This window comes from Carcharodon carcharias, chromosome 15 (genome assembly GCF_017639515.1).
Source record: "Carcharodon carcharias isolate sCarCar2 chromosome 15, sCarCar2.pri, whole genome shotgun sequence".
Taxonomy (NCBI): domain Eukaryota; kingdom Metazoa; phylum Chordata; class Chondrichthyes; order Lamniformes; family Lamnidae; genus Carcharodon; species Carcharodon carcharias.
Window position 1 is genome coordinate 107,057,159 of NC_054481.1, and position 26,814 is coordinate 107,083,972.

General features: G+C 43.9%; 2 protein-coding genes across 2 annotated transcripts in view; both read left to right on the forward strand.

Annotated features, from left to right (window-relative positions):
* ssu72 (SSU72 homolog, RNA polymerase II CTD phosphatase) overlaps nucleotides 1-18,957 on the forward strand; it is a 103,557-nt gene extending 84,600 nt beyond the window's left edge. The window contains exons 3-5 of the mRNA XM_041205777.1: nucleotides 12,708-12,847; nucleotides 12,938-13,056; nucleotides 18,666-18,957. Coding sequence (XP_041061711.1) covers nucleotides 12,708-12,847; nucleotides 12,938-13,056; nucleotides 18,666-18,767 — 361 coding nt within the window. The 3' untranslated portion in view covers nucleotides 18,768-18,957. The remainder of the gene's footprint in view (nucleotides 1-12,707; nucleotides 12,848-12,937; nucleotides 13,057-18,665) is intronic.
* Nucleotides 18,958-19,578: 621 nt separating this feature from the next.
* LOC121288243 (transmembrane protein 240) lies at nucleotides 19,579-22,476 on the forward strand. The gene is made up of 4 exons (XM_041206726.1): nucleotides 19,579-19,766; nucleotides 19,948-20,054; nucleotides 20,564-20,772; nucleotides 21,480-22,476. The coding sequence occupies exons 1-4, from the start codon at nucleotides 19,710-19,712 to the stop codon at nucleotides 21,626-21,628; spliced, it is 522 nt and encodes a 173-aa protein (XP_041062660.1). The 5' UTR covers nucleotides 19,579-19,709; the 3' UTR covers nucleotides 21,629-22,476.
* The last annotated feature ends 4,338 nt before the right edge of the window (nucleotides 22,477-26,814 follow it).

Sequence of the window (26,814 nt, forward strand, 5' to 3'; positions counted from 1 at the left end):
ACGTAAAACAAATGGTTTCAAGGCATTTCATATTTGCTGGGTTTCAGGCATGTGTCAGTGTATTCCAGAATAGTTGAAATCTGCTTTTCAGGAGCAACCTTAGAGCTGACTGACTTGAACCAGCTGCCCTTATAGCTACACAGGACAGAGTGTGGGTGGGTTTAAAGCAGACAGTTGAGTTGTTTTCCTGGCAGTTTGTGTTCCAGTTGTATTTTGCACAGATCTGTTTTTTTTTTGGAAGCTGTATGCTGTTTCTAGTGACTTGTTCAGGCAGGATTCCAGTTAGCTAATGTAGCTTAGGAAGTTGAGGTGTCTGTAATCTGAAGCAGCATCTAAAAAGAAGCTTTGCTGTTGTAGGTTGTAGTCTTTTTGTAGTGTGTGGATCTTATAGGCATGCACTGATTTACTCTAACTCATTTATAGGAGCATAAACATTTCAGCACAGAGGTGGTGAGTTGACCTGTCGAATCTGTGCCAGTGTTGGCTTCATTGTGGAACAGCTACTCTAATTTCATTTCCCTACTGTGATTTTGTAACTATTCCCCAAGTTTCCTGAAGTGCTATGGTTGACTCAGCTTCAGTGGACATTTCTGACACACTCAGTCTTCTAATAATCCTTTAAATAGAAAGAAAATCCTTTTGACCTCCCATTTAAGCTTCTGGTACCATTCCTTAGTTTATGCTGTTTCTTGGCATTTCAATGGAAACAATGTGTCAAAACTTATTCAGAATTTTGAACAGTTCTATTAATTTACACCTTCTCAATCATCCTTTTGCTCCAGAGATTAAAGTCCAGGGCCTGAGAAGATTCCTTCCAGCAACTACAACCATCTTGTGCTAGATATGACTCGAGCCAGTGGAGAATTTTACCCTGATTCCCATTGACTTAAATTTAACTAGGGTTTCTTGATGCTACATTCAATCAAATGCTGCTTGGATGTCAAGGGCAGACACTCTCATCTTGCCTCTGGAATTCAGCTCCTTGGCTTGGAACAAACCTGCAATAAGCTCTTGATTGATGGGTCCTAGTGGAACCCAAACTCCGCATTGGTGGGCAGGTTATTGGTGAAAATGCTGCTTGGCAGCACTGTTGACGGCACCTTGAATCACTTTGCTGATTGAGAGTAGCCGAATTGGATTTTTGCTTTTTGTGGATGGGACATAGCTGGGCACGAGTAGATGCCGGTATTTTAGCTGTAATACAACAGCTTGAGTAGAAATGCAGCTAGTTTTGAAGCATAAGTCTTTGCTACAGCCAGGTGTTGTCAGGGCCCAGATTTGTATCCAATACACTCAGCCGTTTCTTGATATCATGTTAAGTTAATCGAATGGGCTGAAAATTGGCTTCTGTGATTGTGGGGGCCTCATAAGGAGTCTGAGATCAATCATCCACTTGACATTTCTGACTGAAGATGGTTGCAAGTTGCAAATACTTCAGTCTTGTCTTTTCCACTTGTGCTTGGCTCTGCCACCATTTTAGGATGGGGGTATTACTGGAGCCACCTCCTGCCAATGTTTAATTGTCCACCATCATTCATCACTAGATATGGCAGTACTACAGAACTTTGATCTGATCATTGGTTGTGGGATCATTTTAGCTCTGTCTTAAAACACTGTTTCTGATGTTTAGCATGTAGTGCTGTGCTGTAGCTGCACCAGGTTGGCACCTTTTTTTTTAGGTGTGCCTGGTGCTGTTCATGTCATGCTTTTCCATATTCATTGAACAAGGGTTGGTTCCCTGACTTGATGGTAATGGTATTGAGGGATATACTGGACCATGAGTTTACAGATCGTAGTGAAATACAGTTCTGTTGCTGGCCCACTGTGCCTCATGGATGCCCAGTTTTGAGTTGCTAGTTCTGAATCTATCCTATTTAATATGGTGGTAGTGCCACACAACATGATGGTGTCTGCAGTGTGAGGATGGGACTTCTTTTCCATAAGTACTGTGTGCTGGTCCCTCCTACCTATATGGTAATGGACAGTTGTGTCTGTGACAAATTGGTGAGAGGATGAGGTCAGGTAGGCTTTTCCCTCTTGGTTTTCTCACCACCTGCTGTGGGGCCAGGCTGGCAGTCAAGCCCTTCTGGACAGCTTGATCAGTAGTGGTACTACCTAACCACTGTGGCAATGGACACCGAAATCCACCATGCAGAGTACACTCTGTACCTGATACTCTGTGCTTCCTCCAAGTGCTGTTCAACATGGAGGAATACTGATTCATCAGCTGAGGAAGGTAGGTGGTAGCCGGGTGGTTTCCTTGTCCATATTTGACCTGATGCTGTGAGAAATCAAGGGGTCTGGAGTCAAATGTTGAAAGCTCCCAGCTCCATTCCCTCCCAACTGTATACCATTGTGCTGCCTTTTGTGGAACATAGCCAGGGATGCTGTTGGAGGAGTCTGGGACATTGGTTGTAAGGTATGCTTTGGTGAGTGTGACTCTCAGGCTGTTGCTTGACTAGTCTTTGGTACAGCTCTCTCAATTAAGGCACAAGTCACTGCCAAGTGGTTGATCCAGTCATGCTGTAAGCTAAATTGTTTCATCCTTCCACCCTCGCACCAAGTTTACTAGTTTAAGCTCCCACCGGACCTCCATCTCTATTTTGTATTGGGATGCTGACATCAGCCTGGTTCTGGGAGTCTGTATTGCTGTGAAATCCATATTTGACAAATAAACCTGCTGTGGGTTCATCAGTAGTGTGGTTTGTGGACTCCAACATGAAGAATTTGAATCATATGTATCTGGCTGATCAAGGTACACTTGCCATGATACACACCCTTCAAAAGTATGTCACAAACTTTGCCATCATGATTTTCCATCTTCAAGCAAGCAGGTCAGAGACTGGGAATTCTGTGATGAGTAACTTGCCTCACCAAAGCCTGTCCACCATCTGCAAGGCACAAGTCAGGAATGTGATTAAATGCTCCCCACTTGCCTGGATGAGTGCAGCTCCAACAACACCCAAGAAACTCGACACCAGGGCAAAGCCTGCTTGATTGGCACTCCGTCCACCACCTTAATCATTCACTCCTTCCACCACCGATGCATAGTGCCCGCATCTACAAGGTGCACTGCAGCAACTCACCAAGTCGTCTTTGACAGCACCTTGCAAACCATGACCTCTACCACCTAGAAGGACAAGGATAGCGGATACATGGGAACACCACCTGCAAGTCCTCCCCCAAGCCACATACCATCCTGACTTGGAACAATATCGCCAAGCCTTCATTATCACTTGGTCAAAATCCTGGAATTCTCTTCCAAACAGCACTCTGGGTGTAGTAACTGCACCACATGGACTGCAGCAGTTCAAGAAAGCTCACCACCACCACCACCTCAAAGGCAGTTGGGGATGGGCAATAGTTGCTGGCCTAGCCAGCAATGCCACATCCCATGAAAGAATTCAAAAAGAGTTGCTTGTGGATGAGCAAACAAACTGGTATGGGCATTTTGGGGATTTAATGACAAAACAGAGCAAGTCTCTAACCTCAGCTTCAATTTAACTTGGAATTTGATTGCAATGTGTAAATCGACAGTAGGAATGTGAAAGTCCCAGAATGCATCTACTGTCTCTGGATAGGGAACACCTCTGAAGCAAAAAAAAAATCAGTTGAGTTGAAGATGTAGCTTAATGGAATCAAATTTTTTTTCAAAATCCTGAGGAAGGCTGCAGTTTGGCATTTGGCTTATTTGCAGTGATTATAAAATTTACCTTTTTTTAAAAAAATAATTTCTCATCCTTATTTTTAAATCCCTCCATGGCCTCGTTCTTCCCTATCTCTTATCTTTCAGCCCTACAACCTTCCGAGGTTATGTGTTCCTCCAGTTCTGGCCTCTTGAGCATCATTGGTGGCTGCGCCTTCAGCTACCAAGGCCCTAACCTCTGGAATTGCTGCATCAAACCTCCCCACCTCTTGTGCATCCTTTCATAACTGTCCTTACCTCTTTGACCAAGCTTTTGATCATCTGCCCTGATCTTAGGCAGCTTGGGGTCAAATTTTGTGAAATCCTGTGAAGTGCCTTGGGCTGTTGTCTTATGTTGAAGGCACTATATAAATGCAAGTTGTTGGCCCACATGCAATCAAAATGCTATCTAAACTCACATTTACATTAACTCCTCAAGCATCAATGACTTAGACTTGGTACAGGGCACGATTTTGAAATCTGCAGATGACATGAAACTTGGAAGTGTAGTAAACAGTGAGGATGTTAGTAATAGACTTCAAAAAGAACATAGCTGGTTGAATGTGTGCACAGTTGGCAGATTAAATTGAAAGCAGAAAAGTGTGAAGCTGATGTATTTCAGTAGGAAGAATGAGTAGAGACAATACATTCTAAATGGTACAATTTCAAAGGGGGCAAGTGTTTGTACAAATTTTCAAATGTGGCAGGACAGGTTAATAGAGCAGTTAATAAACCATATGGGATCCTGGGTTTTATAAATTGTCGCTGAGTACAAAAGCCAGTAGGTTATGTTAAATCTATTTCAAAAAACACTAGCTTGGCCCCAGTTGAAGTACTGTGTCCAATTCTCAGCACCACGCATCAGGAGGATGTGAAGGTTTTGGAGAGGTTTCTGAAGAAATTTATGAGAATGTTTCCACGAATGAGAGATTGCAGTCACGTGGATAGACTAGAGAAACTGGGTTTGTTTTCCCTAAGAGGAGATTTGATGGAGGTATTTAAAATTGTGAAGAGTTTAGATGAAGAGAAATTGTTTCCAATGTTCAAAGGATCGATAACTAGATGACAAAGTTGTGACTAAAAGAGCCTGAGGTGACATGACAACTTTTATTACACAACGACTGGTTTGGATATGGAATGCACTGCTGGATGTGGTGGAAGCAGTTTGATAGTAGCTTTCAAACGGGAATCTGATAAATTGGAGAAAAGAAGAACTTAATATGGGTAAGGAGTGATGACAGACTAAGTGAATAGCTCTTTGAAAGACACAGCACGGATATGATAAGCCAAATGACCTCCTGTGCCATACTATTCTTGAGATTCTATGCAACACCAACCCTCTATTAGAACTTCTTTTATTTGTTCATGATGTGGCCATCACTGGCAAGGCCAGCATTTATTTCCCATCCCTAATTGCCCTTGAGAAGGTGGTGGTGAGCTGCCTTCTTGAACTGCTGCAATCCCCATGTGGTGTAGGTACACCCAAATTGCTGTTAGGGACGGAGTTCCAGGATTTTGACCCAGTGACAGTGAGGGAATGGTGATATATTTCTAAGTCAGGATGGTGAATGGCTTGGAGGGGAACTTACAGATGATAGTGTTCCCATGTGCCCTTGTCCTTCTAGCTAGTGGTCATGGGTTTGGCAGGTGCTGTCTAAGGAGGCTTGGTGAGTTTCTGCAGTGCATCTTGTAGATGGTGCACACTGCTGCTACCGTGCATTGGCGGTGGAAGGAGTGAATGTTTGTGGATTGGGAGCCAATTAAATGGGTTGCTTTATCCTAGATGGTGTCGAGCTACTTGTATGTTGTTGAACCTGCACTCACCCAGGCAAGTGGAGGGTATTCCATTACACTCCTGACTTGTGCCTTGTTGGTGGTGGACAGGCTTTGGGAGTCAGGAGGTGAGTTACTTGCCACAGGATTCCTAGCCTCTGACCTCTTGTAGTCACAGTATTTGTATGGCTAGTCCAGTTCAGTTTCTGGTCAATGCTATCCCCCAGGGTGTTGATAGTGGGGGATTCAGCAATGGTAATGCCATTTAATGTCATGGGACAATGGTTAGATTCTCTTGTTGGAGATGGTCGTTGCCTGACACTTGTCAGCCCAAGCCTAGATATTGTCCAGGTCTTGCTGCGTTTCCACATGGAGTGCTTCAGTATCTTAGGAGTTGCGAATGAAAATTGTGTGATCATCAGCAAATATCCCCATGTCTGGTCTGACCTTTTATGATGGCAGGAAGGACATTGATGAAGCAACTGAAGATGGGTTGGCTTCACACTGCACTGAGGAACTCCTGCAGTGATGTCAAGGAATTGAGATGAATGACTTTCAACAACCACAACCATCTTTCTTTGTGCTAGGTATGACTCCAATTAGTGGAGAGTTTTCTCCTTGATTTCCATTGACCTCCGCTTTGCTAAAGCACCTTGATGTCAAACACGGTCAAATGCTGGCTTGATGTCAAGGGCAATCACTCTCACCTCATCTCTGGCATTGAGCTCTTTTGTCCATATTTGAACCTAAATTGTAATGAGGCTGCATAATGAATGTGGATAATCAGATCCATACTCTGTTCTGGTTGTTTGCACCTGTTATGGAGTGGAATTGGTTCTCTGATCATTTGTACTCAAATTGTTAGAAAAAGCAGTTGCAGTTAATGGGACAGCTGTTCTTTTTGTCTGCTTCACATGTGGGCTATAATAGATTGTGCACAGGCGATCTTTCATTGTAAGTGCAGCAGTAAATTTAGACCAGAAGCCTCCAGTGAACTGCACCTGGAATAACTGGTGAAGTGGTGCAGATATGAAGGGCAATATCCCCAAACTTCTCAGCTGAAGCTGAATTTAAAATGTGTTTACACTTTGCCTCATCAACACTGGGTCAGAGAATGAGCCAAACAGACCAAAAAAATGCTCTGGCTTGTGCTGTTAGCCAGGCCAACAAAGGTGCTGGTTACTGCACTGAAATTGGCCTCTTGGAGTGGGCGAGGGGAAATTTGGTGCCCCCATTCCTGTCCAGATTGCTGTCTAGTGACTCCCTAATAGAAAATGTATGCAGAAGTTGGGTGAGGGCACGGTTAAGTTGTCCAATCGAGAAACCTGGGCTTCGGAGAAAGACTAGGCTCGCACCAAGATTATTCGGAGGACTGTGGCCCAGTAGAACCTACAAGAGAAAAGGAAAAAGAAGCGACTTGCCACAGCAGAAGCATTAGATGGAAGAAAGTGCAGCTTTAAATAGCCTTTTGAGTAATAAGTAAAACGTGGTGAGAATCTGTTGACCGCATTGTAGATGTACAGTAGATTGAGGCCATTTGTACCTGAAGTGCGGTCAGACTCTAACGCACATGGACAATACTTTCATATTCGGGAACTGGTGCGAAAGAGCATTAATAACTAAGCATTAAAGATGAGCAAAATTCTCCATTAAAATAGAACCACTTCCAAGGACCTTCATGAGGGAAAAAAAACTGGTGAGCAAGGGTTGTTTTCCCTACTGCATGCTGAGGCAGAAAAACCCAACTGTTGCCTTAGCAGATTTGGCTGAGTCAACATAGGCTGGACTGTAATTTTTGCGTGCTTGCTGAGCATACACGTGACTTGGAATGAGAAAAGAGCATTTGACTGTTCAAACTCAATCTTCCAAATTTCATGAATGACCACCTCGTGGACTTCTCTTCTTCCGCTCAAGATGTGCATACTCCCTAATCTCCTTGTGAATCAACCAGATAACACTAGGGGATTAAAAGCAGGATGGGAAGTCTGTGGAGAGAAAGAGTTCTGGAAAATTCATATTTAACTTGAAATGTTAACTCTTTCTCTCTCTCCACAGATGCTGCCAGATCTGAATATTTCCAGCACTTTGTTTTTATTTCAGATTTCCAGCATCCACAGTATTTTGCTTTTATTTTACTAAATGAAACCTGGGTGCTTGGTAGTCAACACTAGCATGCAGTCAATCGTTATTCAAGCAGATACAGTTTTACAAGTTGCTTGAATGCCTAGTGAGGATTTTGACTGTGGTGCAGAGTTTTTCCAATCTGTAAAAAGCAAACTCTTTCTTTCTCCCACTCCAGTTCCTACTCCAAATGCTCAGCTATTGGTCAACGTTGTGTTGTACTTGAGTTTCAGGAAGTGGGGGTATGTTGGAGTAGGGAAGGATGTTTTCTTAACATTGTGACAAACTGATCCACGAACCCATGCTTTAAATGCACAGTTTTTTGTATTTGGATGTCTCCCTAACCTCAGCCTACTCTGCATTTCCATTATTAAAATGAACATATCTTGAAGGGCAAAATGTTTTGATGTTTGAAAAGTTAGATCTCGGACATGAAGTTCTGCCTGGGGACACCAGCGAGCAAATTGTCCATATTTGGCGCACTTAAGATGAAAAGCCAGAATTAGTCATCAGATATTCCAATGAGAGAGAATGGAGCAGTGATGTGCCCTGACATTCAGTGCTGGGAACAGGTATGTGTTTAAGTAGTGAAATGTAAGCAGTCAGGATAATTGTGGATATAAATGGTGAATTAATCTAGGCTGGTTTAATCATATAACTTTCAGAATGTTGATGTAAAAGTCTGCAGTGACTTGTATGTTTAAAATAAATCTTTCTGTACTCAGCAGAATGTTTTGGCGGTTTCATTATAATCATATTCTGAGTTGGTGTCTGTTTTTGTTTTGCTCTGTATTAACATTTCCAGACATCACTGAATTTCTCTCAGTTTCACGGTTCTGCCTCGTCCATTAGTAACTAGTTAATTTTACCTGTACTCGGACCCAGGAGAAGGAATGAGGTAAGATCTTGAGGTTGTGAAAGTCAAGTAGTATAAATGTACTGCACACTAACTACGCACTATAAATGCAATTACTACTTCACACTGTCCATTCAGCACTAACACAGGTTTCAGTCTAACCTTGCCTCAAATTGCCAAACTGCTTAGTTCACAAGAATGTAAGTTTTGATCTTCATCTTGTTTCCACCCTACCTCCTGCAGCCCCACCCCTGCCCCCCCACCCCCTCACCGTTACTCCAGAAGAGCTTTTTTACCAATGTGATGCCTGCTGTTTGATCAACTACAGATGATCTGCCTGTTGTTCCTGACCTACCCTAGTACAAACCCTTCACTCTGGTCTTTCGTCTTAACCTTTTTTTATCCTGTGTTTTCTCTTTGCCTCTTCTGAAAGCACTGACTGTTATTAGGTCAGTTTCTGCCTTTACTGCTTGCCCATCTGTATCTGACCTAGTGCCATTCTTCCCATGGCTCTGAGTAGTAACTGTCGAAAGGATGTTTAGTTGGAGTGAAAGACAAATGAGCCTGACCAGACATAGCCCAGTCTGCAAGCTTTCTAGTTTAGAAAAAATTGCTGGGTGGAAATTGCGTGTAAGAATCTGGTCTATTCTCTCTACTCCCAGTGCTGTTCACCCCCACCACCTCCCCCCCCCCCCCCCCCCCCCCCCCCCCCCCCAAAAAAAAAAAAGTGCAAGGATGCAGAGACCAATTGTGGTATTTCTGCATATTTTAGATCTGTTAACTCAGCATGAGTCAAACTTGGCCCTCACTGGTGTGATTCAGTTACACAGTTCCTGAACAAGTCCTTCTTCCCTCTAAACAATGTCATGCATTAAGGCTACCTGAAGTGACAGGTGAACAAGAACTTCTGTTGAAGAGTCATACGGACTCGAAACGTTAACTGTGTTCCTCTCCGCAGATGCTGCCAGACCTGCTGAGTTTTTCCAGGTATTTTTGTTTTTGTTTTGGATTTCCAGCATCCGCAGTGTTTTGCTTTTATAATAACTTCTAACTATCTGATTGGACATGACTGCATGCTAGGTAGTGTACTCTACATCATTCTATCCTAACGCCCTGTGGGGCTGGCTGATCGTCAGTACTACATGCCTCAGCATTCCAGCTGAGGCAGAATTTGTGAGCAGGAGATGGATATTGGTGTGAACTTACCTCCTAACTCTTTAGCACAATGCATGTGTCTGTTTGGCCAGCACTAACAAGTTATTGGCTGTCAAGTTTCCCTACATTACAAAGATGACAACTCTGCACAAATAATACATTTGCTGCAAAGCACCCTGAAGCTATGAAAGGTGATGTTATTTTACATACCAGTTCTTTATCTCCATCTGGAGCTGACAATTGCTGTCTCTCATTGTATCAGAATGCAAGAGTCAGAATCCAGATTTCTCATTATTTCAGAGAAAATTGCAGCAAATTAAAATGTATGAACTTTTAATGGCAATTCTGGTACCATTTAGTTCCAGTGTTAAGTTGTAAGGAATTTAAAAGCTAATTACTGAACAAGATAACCACAAACAATTTAACCAATCATTTGTATAAAGAGAAACCTGAATTGGTAGCATTCTGTGGGAGTGACTACATTGAAGAATCAACCAGGCTAAAGCAATTTGCTTATCTCTACTGGGGTCGGACGTGTACACATTCTGGGGCAGCCAAAGCACAGTAGCTAATTAGAATTTAAATCCAACATATTTTAATGTCTAATTGATTGACAGAGCTGCTAACCCATGTTAATTTTGGTTGTTCATCTCGTGAGACACACAACTTGAATTTAAGCTGCCCCATCGTTGCTTTTGAGTGATGTTGGGGCATGTACTTACTCACCTGGAGGTATCTGGGAAGCCTATCCTCAGTAGTGGTGTTCATGAGCCAGTGTTTCCTGTCTCCAAATGGTTGGACCATTGGTCCAGATTGTCAGAATTCCGTGAGTTCAAACCTGTGTTGGAGAGACTATTTTGCACAAATTCAGCATAACCCTGCCAAAATTTGCTCATGAAAACCCTTTTTATATTTATGATTGAGATGAACTGTCAATTTTATCTTAATGGCCACCTTTCCAGAATCTCATTTTGTAGGATTGCTAGCACGGAGTTTCCTGGAATTCAAATTCCTGATGACTTATAACTGACCATCCTAAAGAAACCTTAAAAGCTGGACAGCAGTTCCCATTCTAAAATATTTCAAAAGTTTAAATTTATCTTTGGTTTCTGTGTGTAACCATACACTGAGAAGATATGTCAGCCATCAGGTCTCTCCTCCCGTGATTAAACAGAGCAGATCCTGGTGAGATGGGTGAGTTATTTTGACATGAGTAGTGTTTGTATCTTTTCAGCTGAATTTTCAGGCTGCTATCTTCATGGCTTACTGTGTTAGCGAGCTGATCACCAGTGTGTCACATCTTAAAACCTGACCACCTCACTCACTCAGTCTACAAGCTATTTAAAACAGTTAAAATATGTAGTTTCTCCCCATAAAGTTGCATGTTCTCCTTTACCTTAACGGTTCTTAGTGGTGCCATGGTTTTGCAACTGATTCAAGCACTTGGGTTTTTGGATCGAAACCTTTGTCAGTTATATGGCAGATATCCAGTATATGTGATGGTTAATAGGATATTCCCTCTGCCAGATAAACTTCATTAGAGGACTTTAGAGGAGAAATTAAATCTCAATAGAAATCGCAATACTTACAAACTGAAACCTTTCGTATGTGCAGCTGTGGGGGAGAGATCTAGCCTGTAATTTTATGACCATCTGACTAACCTTCTAGCTCAATACCAAATGAAGCACATCATTCTAAGTAACTGCTGGTGTGCTTCTGTATTACAGAGTACTAGTGATAATTTAGCTTGGTGGGTTTCATAAAACCCTGTCCATAGCAGTAATCAAACCATCAGGCTGTCCATGCTGTAACCCATCTGATTGCAGCATGCCAGGCTGTGTTGTTGCTGTTTGTGATGACAGATTTGAGTGTTGCAGCTTGAAAACTGGGGCAGAAGTTTTGGTTGTACAAAATGTTGCTTTTAGTTTAAATAGGATTAATTTTCTTTTAATGTAAAACTTTGGGGTTAGAAAACAATTTTCCCTCTCAGGAACTTCTTCACTGCCTAAACTTCAAATGTCATAGTGGTGGATGATTACACCGAGAAAATGCAATTCATTGCTGTCAATGCTTTTGGGCCAAAGTACTCCATTATTGTTGGTGCCAATAAGTTACCAGTGCCATAAGCTGTACAGGTTTATAATTTATCCTCAAGACTCTTGAACAAAACCATTTATTACTTTTGTGAGATGCTCCTGCAATAGATTGGTTCCTTCACTTTCACTAGATCAAAATCCTGGAACTTCCTCCTTAACAGCCCTGAGAGTGTATCAAACCACATGGACTGCAGTGGTTCAAGATGGCGGCTCACCACCACCACCATCTTGGGGCAATTAGGGATGAGCAATAAATGCTGGCCTAGCCAGCGACACCCACAGTACATGAACAAAAATATATATATTTATGTATATAAGGGGCAACAAGCAAATTAGGAGCCTGCATCAGGCCAACTTGTAGGAATTTCTGTCTCTTTATTCAGCCCAGAGTTGTGATTTGAAGATGTAAATTGATGAGGTTGGCTTGACTTCAATCTATAAACTGGGTCTAGCATACAAGCATTGGTTATGGCAAATACAAATCTTTTTTAAAAATTCTTTCACAGGATGTGTTGTTGCTAGCTAGGTCAGTGTTTATTGCCCATCCTTAATTGCCCTTGAGAGGGTGGTGGCGAGCTGCCGCCTTCAAGCGCTGCAGTCCATGTGGTGTAGGTACACCCACAGTGTTGTTAGGGAGGGAGTTCCAGGATTTTGACTCGGCAACAGTGAAAGAACGGTGATTATAGTTCCAAGTCAGGATGGCGTGTGACTTGGAGGGGAACTTGAAGGTGGTAGTGTTTCCATGCAGCTGCTGCCCTTGTCCTTTGGTTGCAGGTTTGGAAAGTGCAGTCGAAAGAATCTTGGTGAGCTGCTGCAGTGCATCTTGTACATTTTACTCATTGCTGCCAATGTACCTTGGTCGAGGGAGTGAATGTTGAAGGTACTGGATGGGCTGCCAATCAAGCAGGCTACTTTGTCCTGGATGGCGTCTAGCTTGTGTTGTTGGAGCTACACTCATCCAGGCAAGTGGAAGTTTATAGTTAATGCCTTGTGTACATTAAGTTCCTTGACCTCAGTGCAGATATACACAGAACGGAATTCTCCACATGTTGGACAGAAACAAGAGGATAAAATCTCGACCGGAGCGTTTCCAGACCTGCAAAGACCAGTTTGATCTGATAGTGACCTGTGAGGAGCGAGTATACGATCAGGTGCTTGAAGGTAAAAAGGTCATCCCTTGTGTTCGCCAACCCTTTGACCTAGCTGCTTGTGAAACGTGGTTTGTTGATGCCCCATGTTATGATTTCCCAGATCTGAACTCGAGGGAACAGGAGACATTCCAGTCAGTGCATGTCATAAACGTGGACATTCAGGATAATCATGAAGAAGCCACAATCGGAGCTTTCCTCATTTGTGAACTGTGCCAATGTGTAAGTGTTTGCACCTTTTGTGTATTGGGCGGACTGGGGAAGAATATGAAACAGTGTGCAGCACAGAATAACGTTCCACAATGAATCCAAATGGGATCTCCTATTACCCAAACAAATGTTCGCAGGTGAATGTATCTGTTTTTTGAACACTACCACATTTTGTTCACATTGCAATACAGATTGTTGTGCAAGAACTTTACATAGTTACTGTCACCTGATGGAGTAGTGAATATGGAACATGCTTTGCAACTCATTGCCTTCTGCGTGCTACAGGAGATAGCCGTTGCCTGAGTGGGGAACAATCTATAGAAATTGGGCTATTTTTGATTGAAAGACTGGCCAGTGTCAATTCTAATTACTAGTCCAGTGCCCAACTCGAAGATTTTCTGTGTAAGGCTCCATCTTGTTACAGCTATGCCACTTTTATTGCAGGCGTATCCCTGACAAAATTGGATTAGAAGTATGCAAGTTTGATTCCTGCAAGCTTATCTTGGGTGAAGCAGTCAGTATATTGTCGGTGCTAAAATGTTGACGTGACTCCATATAGAATTTTTTCTAAAATATCAATTCCTCTTGGAATTTTGGCACTCCTTTCACTTTTACTGCCCAATCTGTACAGCTTTTGCTGTTCCACATTTCCTGTATTAAAGAAACTGAAGTATGGATGGATTCTATACAATGATGTTTCACATAAGGTTATAAAGTTTGGTTGATAATCATAGTGTGGAAATGTTAATTCCAAAATCTTGGAAGTTGTGGAAGTGCTGTGGAGTCTAATGCCAAGTTCTTGTGGAACTATAGGATGAGTGTCTAACCATGGAGCAAGATTCATTGAGTGGAAAATATTCAATCACCAAATGACGTCCATGCTGTGCAGAAACACCCAAAAGAGAATTGTTTTTGAGTATAGACCATTGAGAGGACAACCTGATGAAATTTTACATCACTGTTAAGCATCAACCCCCGTTCCCAGCTGTGTTCATTCTTTGCTCACCTAGTAATGCACAATATGTGGATCTTTGAAGCTGATGGCTTGTAGTGGATTTAGACAAACTCCTGCACTGTCAATTGCAAATCCAGCCATTAGACACTACATGAAGGGAAGAAACATTGCTCCAGGACGTCTTTGAATTCATTTCCTACTCAGGAGTCATTGAGCAAAATGTGTTTAGCAAAACCATTGCAGACTTGCACTCAATACTGCAATAAAAGCAGAAGAAATAGGAGCAGGAGGGGGCCCATTTGTTCCTTCAAGCCTGCACCACCATTTAGTAAGATCACAGCTGATCTACCTCAATGCCACCTCCCCATACTATCCCCATATCTCTTATCACCTTAGTATCCAAAAATTCTAGCAGTCTCTGTCTTGAATATGTTCAACAATTGAGCATTCACAGCTCTCCAGGATAGACAATTCCAAAGTTCCACAACGTTCTGAATGAGGAGGTTTCTCCTCAGTCATCTCATTCTGTGATTGGGGAGTCTAGAGCCAGGAGTTACAATCAGGGGAAACGTCTTTCCAGGATCTACCCTATCGATCCCATTTTATTTTCATATGCTTCAATGAGATCGCCTCTCCTCATCTTAAGTTTCAGGGAATATAGTCCAAGTGTACTCAGTCTCTCCTTAAAGACCATTCCCTCAAACAAAGAATCAGTCTAGTGAACCTTCGCTGCATTCATTCCAAGGCTAGCATATCCTTCCTTGGGTAAGGAGGCTAAAACTGCACACACTACTCCAGATGTGGTCTCACTAAGGCCCTAAACAATTGCAGTAAGACTTGTTCACTCTTTTTACTTCAATCCATTTTTAATAAAGGTTAGCATACCATTTTCCTCTCTAATTGCTTGCTGTACCTGCACGTTAACTTTGCTTCATGTACAAGGACACCCAGGTCTCTCTGAATACCAACATTCCCGGTCATTCCATTCAAAAATATTCTGTTTTTCTATTTTCCTATAAAGTAGATAACTTTGCACTTCCACCTGCCTTGTTCTTGCCCATTCAATTAACCTGTCTCCATCTCTTGGTGGCCTTTCTGCGTCCTTCTCACAATTACTTTCCCACGTAACTTTGTATTGTCAGCAATCTTGGATACAATATACTCAGTCCCCTCGTCGATGTCATTGTTATAATATTGTTATGCCATTGTCATAGATTGTAAATAGCAGAGAGCTAAGCACTGATCTTTGTGATACCCCACTAGATAGAACCTGCCAACCTGAAAATGGCCTGCTTATTCCTACTCTGTTTTCTGCCTGAGAGTCAGTCCTCAGTCCATGTTAATATTTTGGTTTTGGTCCTAGAGCTCTAATTTTGTGTAATAACTTCTTCTTGTCTGATACCTGATATCAAATGCTTTTTAAAATCCAATATTTCACATTCACTGGTTTCCCCCTTACCCTATCCTGTTAGTTACAACCTCAAAAACTCAATAGATTGTCGAACACAGTTTCCCTTTCATAAATCTATGTTGATGTTGCCTAATCATATGTTTTTCGAAGAGCTCTCTCACCATCTACATAATAGATACTAGCATTTTCCCTATTATTGATGTCAGACCCCTATAGTTTCCTGTTTTCTATCTCCTTTCTTGAATGAAAAGAAAAACTTGTATTTAGAGCTTTTCACAATGACCAAACAGCTCAAAGCACTTTGTAGCCAATGTAGTACTTTTGTAGTGTAGTGACACTGCTGCAGTGATACTGGAGACATAACCTCAGAGCCATTACAGTGCAGAAAGAGGCCAAGCGGCTTATCGGGTCTGCACTGGCTCTCTGAAAGAACATTTCAGCTAGTCCCACTCCCTTGCCTTATCCCATAACCTTGCACATTCTCTCTTTTCAGGTACAATCCAATTCCCTTTTGAATACCTTGATCGAACCTGCCTCCACCACCCATTCAGGAAGTTTGTTCCTGACTCCAATCACCCTTTGGGTGAAAATTTTTTTCCTCATTTCACATTTACTACTTTTGCCAATTATTTTGAATGTGTTCTCTTGAGTGGTAACAGTTTCTCACTATTTATCCTGTCCATATCCCTCAGGATCTTGAATACTTCTATCAAGTCTCCTCTCAGCCTTTCTTTCTCCACGGAAAACAGTCCCAACCTTTCCAATCTATCCTCATAGCTACAGTTTCTTATCCCTGGAATCATTTTTGTGAATCTCCTCTGTACTCTCTCCAATGCCTTCACATCCATCCTCTAGTATGGTGCCCAGAACTGGAAGCATACTCCAGATGAGGCCAAACTAGTGTTTCATATAAGTTCAATATGACCTCCTTACTCTTGTACTCAATGCCCCTTTTAATAAAGCCCAGAATACTATATGCTTTATTAACTGCCCTCTCAACATGCCCTGCCATCTTCAATGACCTATGTACATACACACCGAGGTCCCTCTGTTCCTGCAACCCCTTTAGAGTCCGTCCCTTTATTTTATACTGTCTCACCATATTCCTCCTGCCAAAATGGATCACCTCACACTTCTCTGCATTAAACATCATCTGCCATTTGTCTGCCCAATCCACCAATATGCCTGTGTCTTTTTGAAGTTCAAGACTATCCTCGTCAGTTGACAATGTTTTCAATCTTCGTGTCATCTGCAAATTTTGAAATCATGCCCTGAATACTAAAGTGTAGGTCATTAATATATATCTGGATAAGCAAGGGTTCCAACACTTTCCTCTGGTGAACTCCACTACAAACCTTCCTCCAATCTGAAAAACAACCATTTATCACTGCTGTTTCCTGTCACTCAGCCAATTTCTTATCCAAGTGTCTACTTTCCCTTTTATTCCATGATCTAGAATTTTGCTCAAGTCTGTTGTGTGGCACTGTATCAAATGTCTTTTGAAAATCCATATACACTGCATCAACACTGTAATGGCTCCCTTATCAACCTTCTCTGTTACCACCTCAAAATTCCAACAAGTTTCCTTAAGTATCCTGCACTTGTCTAAGTGACTGTTGATTTTATCCTGAACTATAGTATCCAGAAGCTTCCTTGTTACTGAGGTCCCCAGTTGTCAGCTTTCTTGCGCCCCTTTTTGAACAAGGGTGTAATATTCGCAATTCTCCAGTACCCTGGCACCTCCCCTGTGTCTAAGGAAGACTGCAAGATTATCACTAGTGCCTCTGCAATTTCCACTTTCACTTCCCTCAGTACCCTTGGATGCAATTTGTACACAACACACTCCCGCAAATTGCAATGTAATAAAGACCAGATAATCTGTTTTGTGATGTTGATCGAGGGATAAATATTGGCCAGGACAATCTTCAAAATAATGCAATGAGAAGGCAGACAGAGCCTCAGGTTAACGTCTCCTCTAAAAGACTGCACCTCCAATAGTGCAGCATTCCCTCTGTACTGCACTAGAATGCTCAGGTCATGAAGTGCGACTTGAACCCGGAACCTTGTGACTCAGGTGAGAGTGTGACCAAGCTGCTAGCTGTGATTGTGTTTAGATTCAGTGAACTGAGAACATGTGGAATGAGATTGACAAGCTGATCCAGGAACTCAGTGCCACTGGGCCCATTGCTATGGGATGCTGGCCCATAGCAAAGGTGTGATTCTCCTTTGCCACTGTGGGGAAATACTTGGCCCTGGTGCACCCCACTTCCCTTGGTAACATTGAGAAATCCAGCAGAGAGGAGCATTGAACCTGGCATGGGCCCAGCCTTTGTAAGGGCCACCACAGCTCAGTGCTTAAACAATTAAATGGCCTCATTAAAACATGGTCCCTGATTTAATGCATTCTGCAGGCTAATACCTGAATGATATTTCATTTTTGACCTCCTTGTTTATCATCAATATGACTGACTGGAGAGGTGGGTTGAGGTTCTTAATTACCACAATAGTATAATTTTATACAAAACTTGATTGTTTCTTTCCAGACTGTGACTTGGTTAGTTTTTCCTGTCTATAAAATCTAGTCACGGCTCTTTTTGAAACTTGCAGTAATTAGCTTGCATTATTGCTCTCTTACACTCATAAAATATTGCTGTGTTTCTGTCTTTTATGGGGTTGAATGAAGAAAGGGGGAGGTGGCACTAGTCATGCCATCAGGTCATAGGACTTGGACTTTCAGACTGGACGGCAGGTTCTCTGATAAAATGGGGGGGGGGGGGGTATGCTTGTTGGAAGCTGGGCCAGGATGTGGACTGAATTCCAAGAGGGGAAACCTCCCTGAAGCTGAGCTCTGTGGATTTGGGCCAGGAGCCCAGCTTGGGAACAAGCATGACCTTGGATGGGAGCTGGCACTGTTGGATAGTGCCTGTGATTGTGGTTCGTGTGAGGTCAAGACTGGGGAGAAAGCTAAGGCCTTGATCTGGAGCTGGGAAAGCTGGAGGGACATTTAGTATTCGGTTGGTATGGGGGGGGGGGGGGGGGGCGTGGAGGAAGGGAGTGTGGTTTAATTTTCATTTGGGCAGAGATCAGCCAATGAGCTGGCAATGCCCCAGTATCGTTTTCCGAATGGGACCTATTCCTCTGCTCCTCCCCTCATCCCTTTTACTTTCTCTTGCCCCCCTCCCCTCTTCCCCTCCCCTCTTCCCAGCTCGACACAATCCCGGTACTAAATGTTTTGCCAATGTTGGTTGTCTTTAGATTCAGCGAACCGAGGACATGGAGAATGAGATTGACGAGTTGATCCAGGAACTGGAGGAGAAGAGTGGCCGGACCTTCCTTCACACAGTCTGCTTCTACTGAGGGGAGGGGCGGTGGGCTCTGCAGTGCTAATCTGTATATAATTTATAGTCTATTTTAAGTTTGAATCGCTGCTCGGCGCTGGTCCTGTAATGTGTCCGAATGAATCTCTCTTGTAGAACCGAGTCTCCATCTGACGATGGCGCAAAGTGTATCGAACATGAAGCTTCATTAAAAAAAACCCTTGGTCAGAGCCTAGCCCCCCCCCCCGTGTGTTTATTTCTCCAATGGTTTCATTTCACGTTTAAAGGCCCTTTTTACTGTGGGGAGAGAGGGGTGGGGGCAATCGCTCAGGATGTGGCGCTAATTTGTGGGATCAAAGTTAAATGTGAGCCGGGGGACGTGGTAGTGAATACAAATTGGCAGCAACACACACACACACACACAGCCCAGGCTGGGAGCTGCAATGTCAGCCGGAACAGGGGCGGACATGGGGCTCGGCAAGCCCCTCTGAAAAGGGGAGGAGAGGGGGAATCCTTCCAATCTGCCCAAAACCCCTCAAGGGTTTGTGCTGCTACCCCCATCCCCGGGCTCTGCTGCACCCACCCATCCACTTTCCCCACCCTCCCTATCCCAAGCCCTGCCTCTGAATTATTTATCGACTGTGGGGCGGATCAATTTGTAACTGCGGCAGGAAGCGGAGCCTCGGCAGCAATGTGGCGCATGTGAGGGTGTCCGGGTGAGGGGGGCGGGGGGATGTTTGTGTAGGGGAAGGGGCTGGACAGGACTGTGTGTGTATGTGTGAGAGAGAGAGAGAGAGAGAGAGTGTGTGTATGTGTGTGGAGGGGGGGTGGTGGTGGAGGGGAGGGAGGGAGAGAAAGGGTCAAGTTTCCGGGAGCACTGGCTACACTCTCCCGGGACAGAGAGACGGGGAGAACGGCCACTGAGTGACCGGTGCCCGAGGACACGCTGCACCCGGACGGCAGGAAGCAGAGACTGCGATTTATGCTCCTCACCGCCAACACCATGATCTTCATGTTCGTGGGGACGTCCATGGTGATGGTAAGGAGGCCGGCCGGCCGGCCGCCTGCTGCATGCTGTGTGTTGCGGTAATTTGCATGAGGCTGGCGGCGGCGGCCAGTGTTTCCGAGCCGGCACCTTTCACAGCTGCTCGTCCGGCTTGTGGTTCTTGCTGCCCAGACCCCCCTCACCTGCTCTGCCTTTGCTTGTCGGCTCTTTACAGGCGATAGCTTGCATCGTGGATATGAACGCTCTGCTGGACCGATTCCACAATTATATCCTCCCGCATTTACGAGGCGAAGACCGGGTCTGTCACTGCAACTGTGGAAGGTAAGTCACCGCCTCTCCCTCCCTCGCACCCACCCCCCCCCCCTCCAGTGTCCCCCACCGCCATCGGCCTCAGCACCGAGAAATCTCCTCACTCTTGTGATATTGGAATCTCTGACAGAACTCTACCCCCCAACCCCTTCTCACCCCCACTCCCCTCCCCTGTCACTTTGTTCCCCACCCACTCTCCTGTTTCCCCAGCCCACTCTGCTTCCTAATCCCTCCTGTCTCCCCGCCCCCTCCTCTAACCCTGACATTGCTCTCACCTCACTCCTTACCCCCTGTCCTGTTACCCCCACCCCCTCCATTCATGCCCACCCCCTCTCCTATCACCCCACTCCCTCTCACCCACCTTCCCTCTATTCCCCACCCCCTCCTCTCAGCCACCCTCCCTCTATCTCCCCATCTGCTTTCCTATCTCCCCACCCTCTGTCCATTCCCACTTGGCCTGCAGCCTCTCTGCTCTCCCAGCCAGTCTCCCCCAACTCTAACTCTCCCCCACTCTCTTTCAGGCACCATATTCACTACGTCATTCCTTATGATGCCGATCAGTCTGTGGTCGATTCCTCAGAAAATTACTTTGTGACGGACAATGTGACAAAGCAGGAGATTGACCTGATGCTGGGCCTGCTCCTGGGTTTCTGTATCAGCTGGTTCCTGGTGTGGATGGATGGTGTCCTTCACTGTGTCGTCAGGGCTTGGAGGACAAGCAGGCGTTACGGTGAGTCAATCCTCAAATACTGCTCATAGTTTCTGAGGATGGGAAGGAGGTGTTGGTGGGGAAGAAGATGAGGCTTTTGGATGTGGGTTGGCCTGTGCCCAAAGCTTGGCTCTTTCCGTTTAAATCCCTTCATTAACCCTATCTCCCAGATTGAGCGAGTGACTCATGCACTGGGTACAGTGAATCTGGATTGAACGAGTGACTTAAGTAAAGGGTGCAGTTAATCCGGATTAAACAAGTGACTCGGTTAAAGGGAGCGGTGAATCCGGATTGAGTGAGTGACTCAGGTAAAGAGTGCAGTGAATCCAGATTAAGCAAGTGACTCGAGTAACGAGTGCAGTGAATCTGGATTGAGCGAATGACTCGGGCACTGGGTGCCATGAATCTGGATTGAGTGAGTGACTCGGGCACTGGGTGCTGTGAATCCGGATTAAGCGAGTACCTCAGGTAAAGGGTGCCGTGAATCCGGATTGATCGAGTGTTATTGGCATTGGGTGCAGTGAATCTGGACTGAGTGAATGTTACAGGCGCTGGGTGCAGTGAACCCAGACTAAGTGAGTGACTCAGGTAAAGGGTGCGGTGAATCTGGATTGAGCGAGTGACTCAGTTAAAGGGCGCGAGGGTGGGTTTTGGTGCTGCAGTGTTTAAACAAATATACACACATACTTATACACCTCTTTAAGCTACTGCTTCATCCCCTTTTTCAGATAACTCCTGGTCCTGGATTCCGAGGTTATGTAATCTGAAGGAGTTCAGGAGGCGTTCCCACCGGCAATACGAGGATTCAGCGGGGAACATGGTGCATATCAAACAGAAACTATATCACAACGGGCACCCGAGCCCTCGACACCTGTAACCTTCTACCGGCAGAAGGCTGGGACTCAAAACTAGGAGCTTGTGGAGACTCCGAACCGTTTTCAAACCGGATCAAAAACAAACACTGCTCCTAACGATGAGATGGTGGCTGTCCTAAGGCAGCCGGAGTGAGCTGTACGTTCTGTAAATACCCTGGGTTACTGCCCAAAGCGGCTGCTTCTCTGTAATCTTTTCTTATTTGAGTACGTAGACCAAGAGATGCTCGGAGATGACTCACTGGTAATCTGGTTTTAACTTTTTTGCAAATCCTCCTGTCATATTAATATTTGTTATCAGATTCCCATTCCCTGCTTGTACATACTGACCTCCCTCTACCTACCCACCCACCAACCAACCCACCAGTAACTCAGAATTGGTGCAATTTGATAAACTAAATGAGGCTCCCCTTTCTCAAAGACCACTTTTAAGACCCATAATTTGTAGATGAAATGCATTCGGCCTGAACAGTTGCGCCGGCCCAGGCAAGTGTTAGCCCCGGGGTCACTGTAGAGTGAGGGGACCCAAGTGCGGAGTTAGAGTTAGACGTTTATCCCACTCTATCAGTTTAAACTTCAAAATGCCCCAATGTTTTTGTTCGAAGACAGTCATGAGGAATCTTTTTATTTGAAAGTGGAAAGGTTTAGACCTGAAATTGCTCTGGTTTCTAGTAATACAAGCGGACATGCATCATCGAGCAAGGGATTTGAGGCCAAAATCAGGTCACAGACCCCATCCATTGAAGTAATTTAGAAATGTGCAATTCTGCAGGATGTTACCCAAGGACAAGTGTAAAGATTTAATAGTCGACAGTATTCTGTACAACCCACCATCATTAAAAATATAAATTCCCATGGCTCCTCCTTTTATTGAAGTTTAATATTGCAACAGAAGGAACTGGATATTTTATAAATTTGTAATTTTTTTGTGTAGTTAAATGTGAGGACTGTTAAATTGCCTCTTCCCTTCATTCCCATCTCCCCCTCCCGCCCTCCCTCCTTTGCCCTACGCAGGAATTGTCTCTATACAAAGCCCCTTGAACTGGAAGGTTGGTACAAGCCAGTCCTGCTCCAGTCACTGCCGATGCACAGGAGATTTAACTGAGGCTGGAATGTCTACCTAATATAGAGAGCAGGGCTCTGAGGGCAGTTGGTTAGTAGTACAAGAGCAAACTGGGCTGGAAAACACCCTACACAGTCCATTTGGACCATTCCGTTACAAATAACCTTAAATTGCCCACTTCCCCATAGGAAAGTACCATGATTGTCCATAAATCTCTACAAAGCCAGTTGTGCATGTCTCCAGTGCTGTCAGCTCTCAGGTACCTGAACAATTCTGACTGGTGTGAGAGATCAGGTAAAGTGGGGTATATGAGCTGTTCCAATGCCTGTTAAGTGTTAACTCCTTTCTCACTAGTGCTGATTTGTTATCTTGTGGAAATGTGTGTGAAATGTGTAAGGATGAGGTGGGCTGGAGGCACAAAATGCATAAAAATATGGAACAGGTGAATGTGAAACGTGTCAGAGAAAAAAATTAAAAGTAATTTCGATGTTGATTTGTGTAAAGATTAGATTTTTTCTGCGCTGCCAGATCTCCAGTCAGTCCCCTGGGATGGATTACCAATATCGCAGGGAATTTGTGAAGCACTGAAAGAGTCAATGAATAGAATGAAAATGGCTAATGTAACAAGAACTGGTAACTGGGGTCCCATAAGCAGAACCATACCTGGTAACTAGAACTGCATTAGCGAAACCATACCTGGTAACTAGAACTCCATTAGCAGGACCATAAGCAGAATGATACCTGGTAACTAAAGCCCCATAAGCAGAACCATACCTGGTAACTGGAACTCCATTAGTGATACCTGATAATCAAAGTCCCGTTAGCTAAATCGCAATAACTGGAAAGCTGTGCCGCCCATCTTCCATTATCCCCCTTTCCTACAACCACCTAACTAATCTATTCCGAAGTGTTGACATCATCTCTGTTTAATTCACAAACTCTGGTAGTGCACCTGCAACCTTAAAAACCTCTGTGTAATATCAGTAATAATGGCCATGAAACTACTGGATTGTTTTTAAAATCCATCTGATTGATTAATGTCAATCTAATGTCCTCTGGGGAAGGAAATCCGTTGTCCTTGCCCTGTCTGACGTGTGTGTGACTCCAGACCCACAGCAATGTGGTCGCCTCATAATTGCCCTTTGAAGTGGTCTAGTAAGCCACTCAGCTGAATTCAAGCAGGTAGTTCACCATGACCACCAAGGGCAATTAGGGATGGGCAATAAATGCTGGCCTAGCCAGTGATGCCCGCATCCCATGAATTAATTTTTAAAGGAAGTGTTAGAGGTTCTAATGCTCTCTCTTAAATCTCTTATATTTAAAATTATATCTATGTCACCTTGTTTAGTTTCTTGGTTGAACTGAGGATCAAGTGTAAGATATGAACTGGGATTAATAAATAGAATACCATAAGGGAGCGAGGTTGCATTCGGGCAAGTATTGAAGGATGTTCTGTGCTGTTCTTGATTGACATGAATGCCCTAGGATTGTTGTCTCAATGCAAGATCATTAAATTTGCAGTTAGAACTGGATTCAAGAGACAGTCAAGACTTTGCTAAGACTATTTGTCTGGGTTTACACCCGAGTAATCAGTGGTGAGTAAGGTTCAGTATGTACTAATACAAGGTAGCACACCCCAGGGCTGTGATGGAACTTGTAAAGTGGTAAATGAAAGAGTGCTGTAAATTGATTGGTGGTTGACCATCTGTAAACATTATGAGGCAGCAGTAAACAAGGTATGTACTGGGTGATATTAGATTAATGAGTTAAAAACCCTTAAGAAACCATGCTGAAACTGAACAGCCTGCACTTGGAATACTGAGTTGGAGCTATGCTGAACCTGTACTGGAGTACTGGGTAAAAATCTGGTTCCTGTGTCAAAAGGGGGCATCTGGACCTTAGAGACAATGCAGAGGAGAACAGAGGTGCCAGAGGGATGAGTTGTAAAGAATAACTTGATAAGTTTCAGTCTTTAGCCTGGCAGAACTTCATTAGATCCATAATGGAATAGAGAGAAAGGAAAACAAAAACAGAATTACCTGGAAAAACTCAGCAGGTCTGGCAGCATCGGCGGAGAAGAAAAGAGTTGACGTTTCGAGTCCTCATGACCCTTCGACAGAACTTGAGTTCGAGTCCAAGAAAGAGTTGAAATATAAGCTGGTTTAAGGTGTGTGTGTGGGGGGCGGAGAGATAGAGAGAGAGAGTGGTGGAGGGGGGGGGGGTGTGGTTGTAGGGACAAACAAGCAGTGATAGAAGCAGATCATCAAAAGATGTCAATAACAATAGTACAATAGAACACATAGGTGTTAAAGTTAAAGTTGGTGATATTATCTAAATGAATGTGCTAATTAAGAATGGATGGTAGGGCACTCAAGGTATAGCTCTAGTGGGGGTGTTTTTTTTTAAATAATGGAAATAGGTGGGAAAAGGAAAATCTTTATAATTTATTGGAAAAAAAAAGGAAGGGGGAAACAGAAAGGGGATGGGGGAGGGAGCTCACGACCTAAAGTTGTTGAATTCAATATTCAGTCCGGAAGGCTGTAAATTGCCTAGTCGGAAGATGAGGTGTTGTTCCTCCAGTTTGCATTGGGCTTCACTGGAACAATGCAGCAAGCCAAGGACAGACATGTGGGCAAGAGAGCAGGGTGGAGTGTTAAAATGGCAAGCGACAGGGAGGTTTGGGTCATTCTTGCGGACAGACCGCAGGTGTTCTGCAAAGCAGTCGCCCAGTTTACGTTTGGTCTCTCCAATGTAGAGGAGACCACATTGGGAGCAATGAATGCAGAACACCTGCGGTCTGTCCGCAAGAATGACCCAAACCTCCCTGTCGCTTGCCATTTTAACACTCCACCCTGCTCTCTTGCCCACATGTCTGTCCTTGGCTTGCTGCATTGTTCCAGTGAAGCCCAACGCAAACTGGAGGAACAACACCTCATCTTCCGACTAGGCACTTTACAGCCTTCCGGACTGAATATTGAATTCAACAACTTTAGGTCGTGAGCTCCCTCCCCCATCCCCACCCCCTTTCTGTTTCCCCCTTCCTTTTTTCAATAAATTATAAAGATTTTCCTTTTCCCACCTATTTCCATTATTTAAAAAAAAAACACCCCCACTAGAGCTATACCTTGAGTGCCCTACCATCCATTCTTAATTAGCACATTCGTTTAGATAATATCACCAACTTTAACTTTAACACCTATGTGTTCTATTGTACTATTGTTGTTGACATCTTTTGATGATCTGCTTCTATCACTGCTTGTTTGTCCCTACAACCACACCACCCCCCCTTCACCTCTCTCTCTCTCTATCTCTCCGCCCCCCACACACACACCTTAAACCAGCTTATATTTCAACTCTTTCTTGGACTCGAACTCAAGTTCTGTCGAAGGGTCATGAGGACTCGAAACGTCAACTCTTTTCTTCTCCGCCGATGCTGCCAGACCTGCTGAGTTTTTCCAGGTAATTCTGTTTTTGTTTTGGATTTCCAGCATCCGCAGTTTTTTTGTTTTTATAGAGAGAAAGGAAACTTGACACACTACTCTTAGGTACATGAGCAACAGAACAAGACGACATATGATCAGGTTTCAAGAAGGTGATTAAGACAAGGACACAACTCATTTCGAAAGTGCTGTAGTGGTGACATGGTAGGGCTGTTATTTGAGATCAAACAAACTCTAGGGTTTCAATGATGGAGGCCCTCTTGAGAAATCTTAATAAACCTTATTTTTTAGACGCTAACCAACTTGCTGTTTATTCCCAGCACTCAGTTTTCTGCTCATGTCCATAATATTTAAAATTGCCTCTTTTTTTTGTAAAGCTAACAACTATGACAACTTGCATTGTGTTTAGGTGGGACCGGCAATCTAATTGGTACAGACCGTTTGCTTTGCATATTATGGGTTTGCCAGTCTTGTAGTAGCTTATATCTCTGGAGGGAGGTTGAAGTTAAGGTCCTGGTCAGTGGATTTGTTCTGAAGTTGGGGCTTGTTCGCTGCAGGTGGATGAGGTTGTATGGAGGTTATTCAAACATCAAATTAAATGATTGCTGCTGGATGGATAAAATGACTGAATCCTAATGAATGGAAAGGAATATTGTCATGTCTGTCTACACTGTGACCCTCTTAGTGT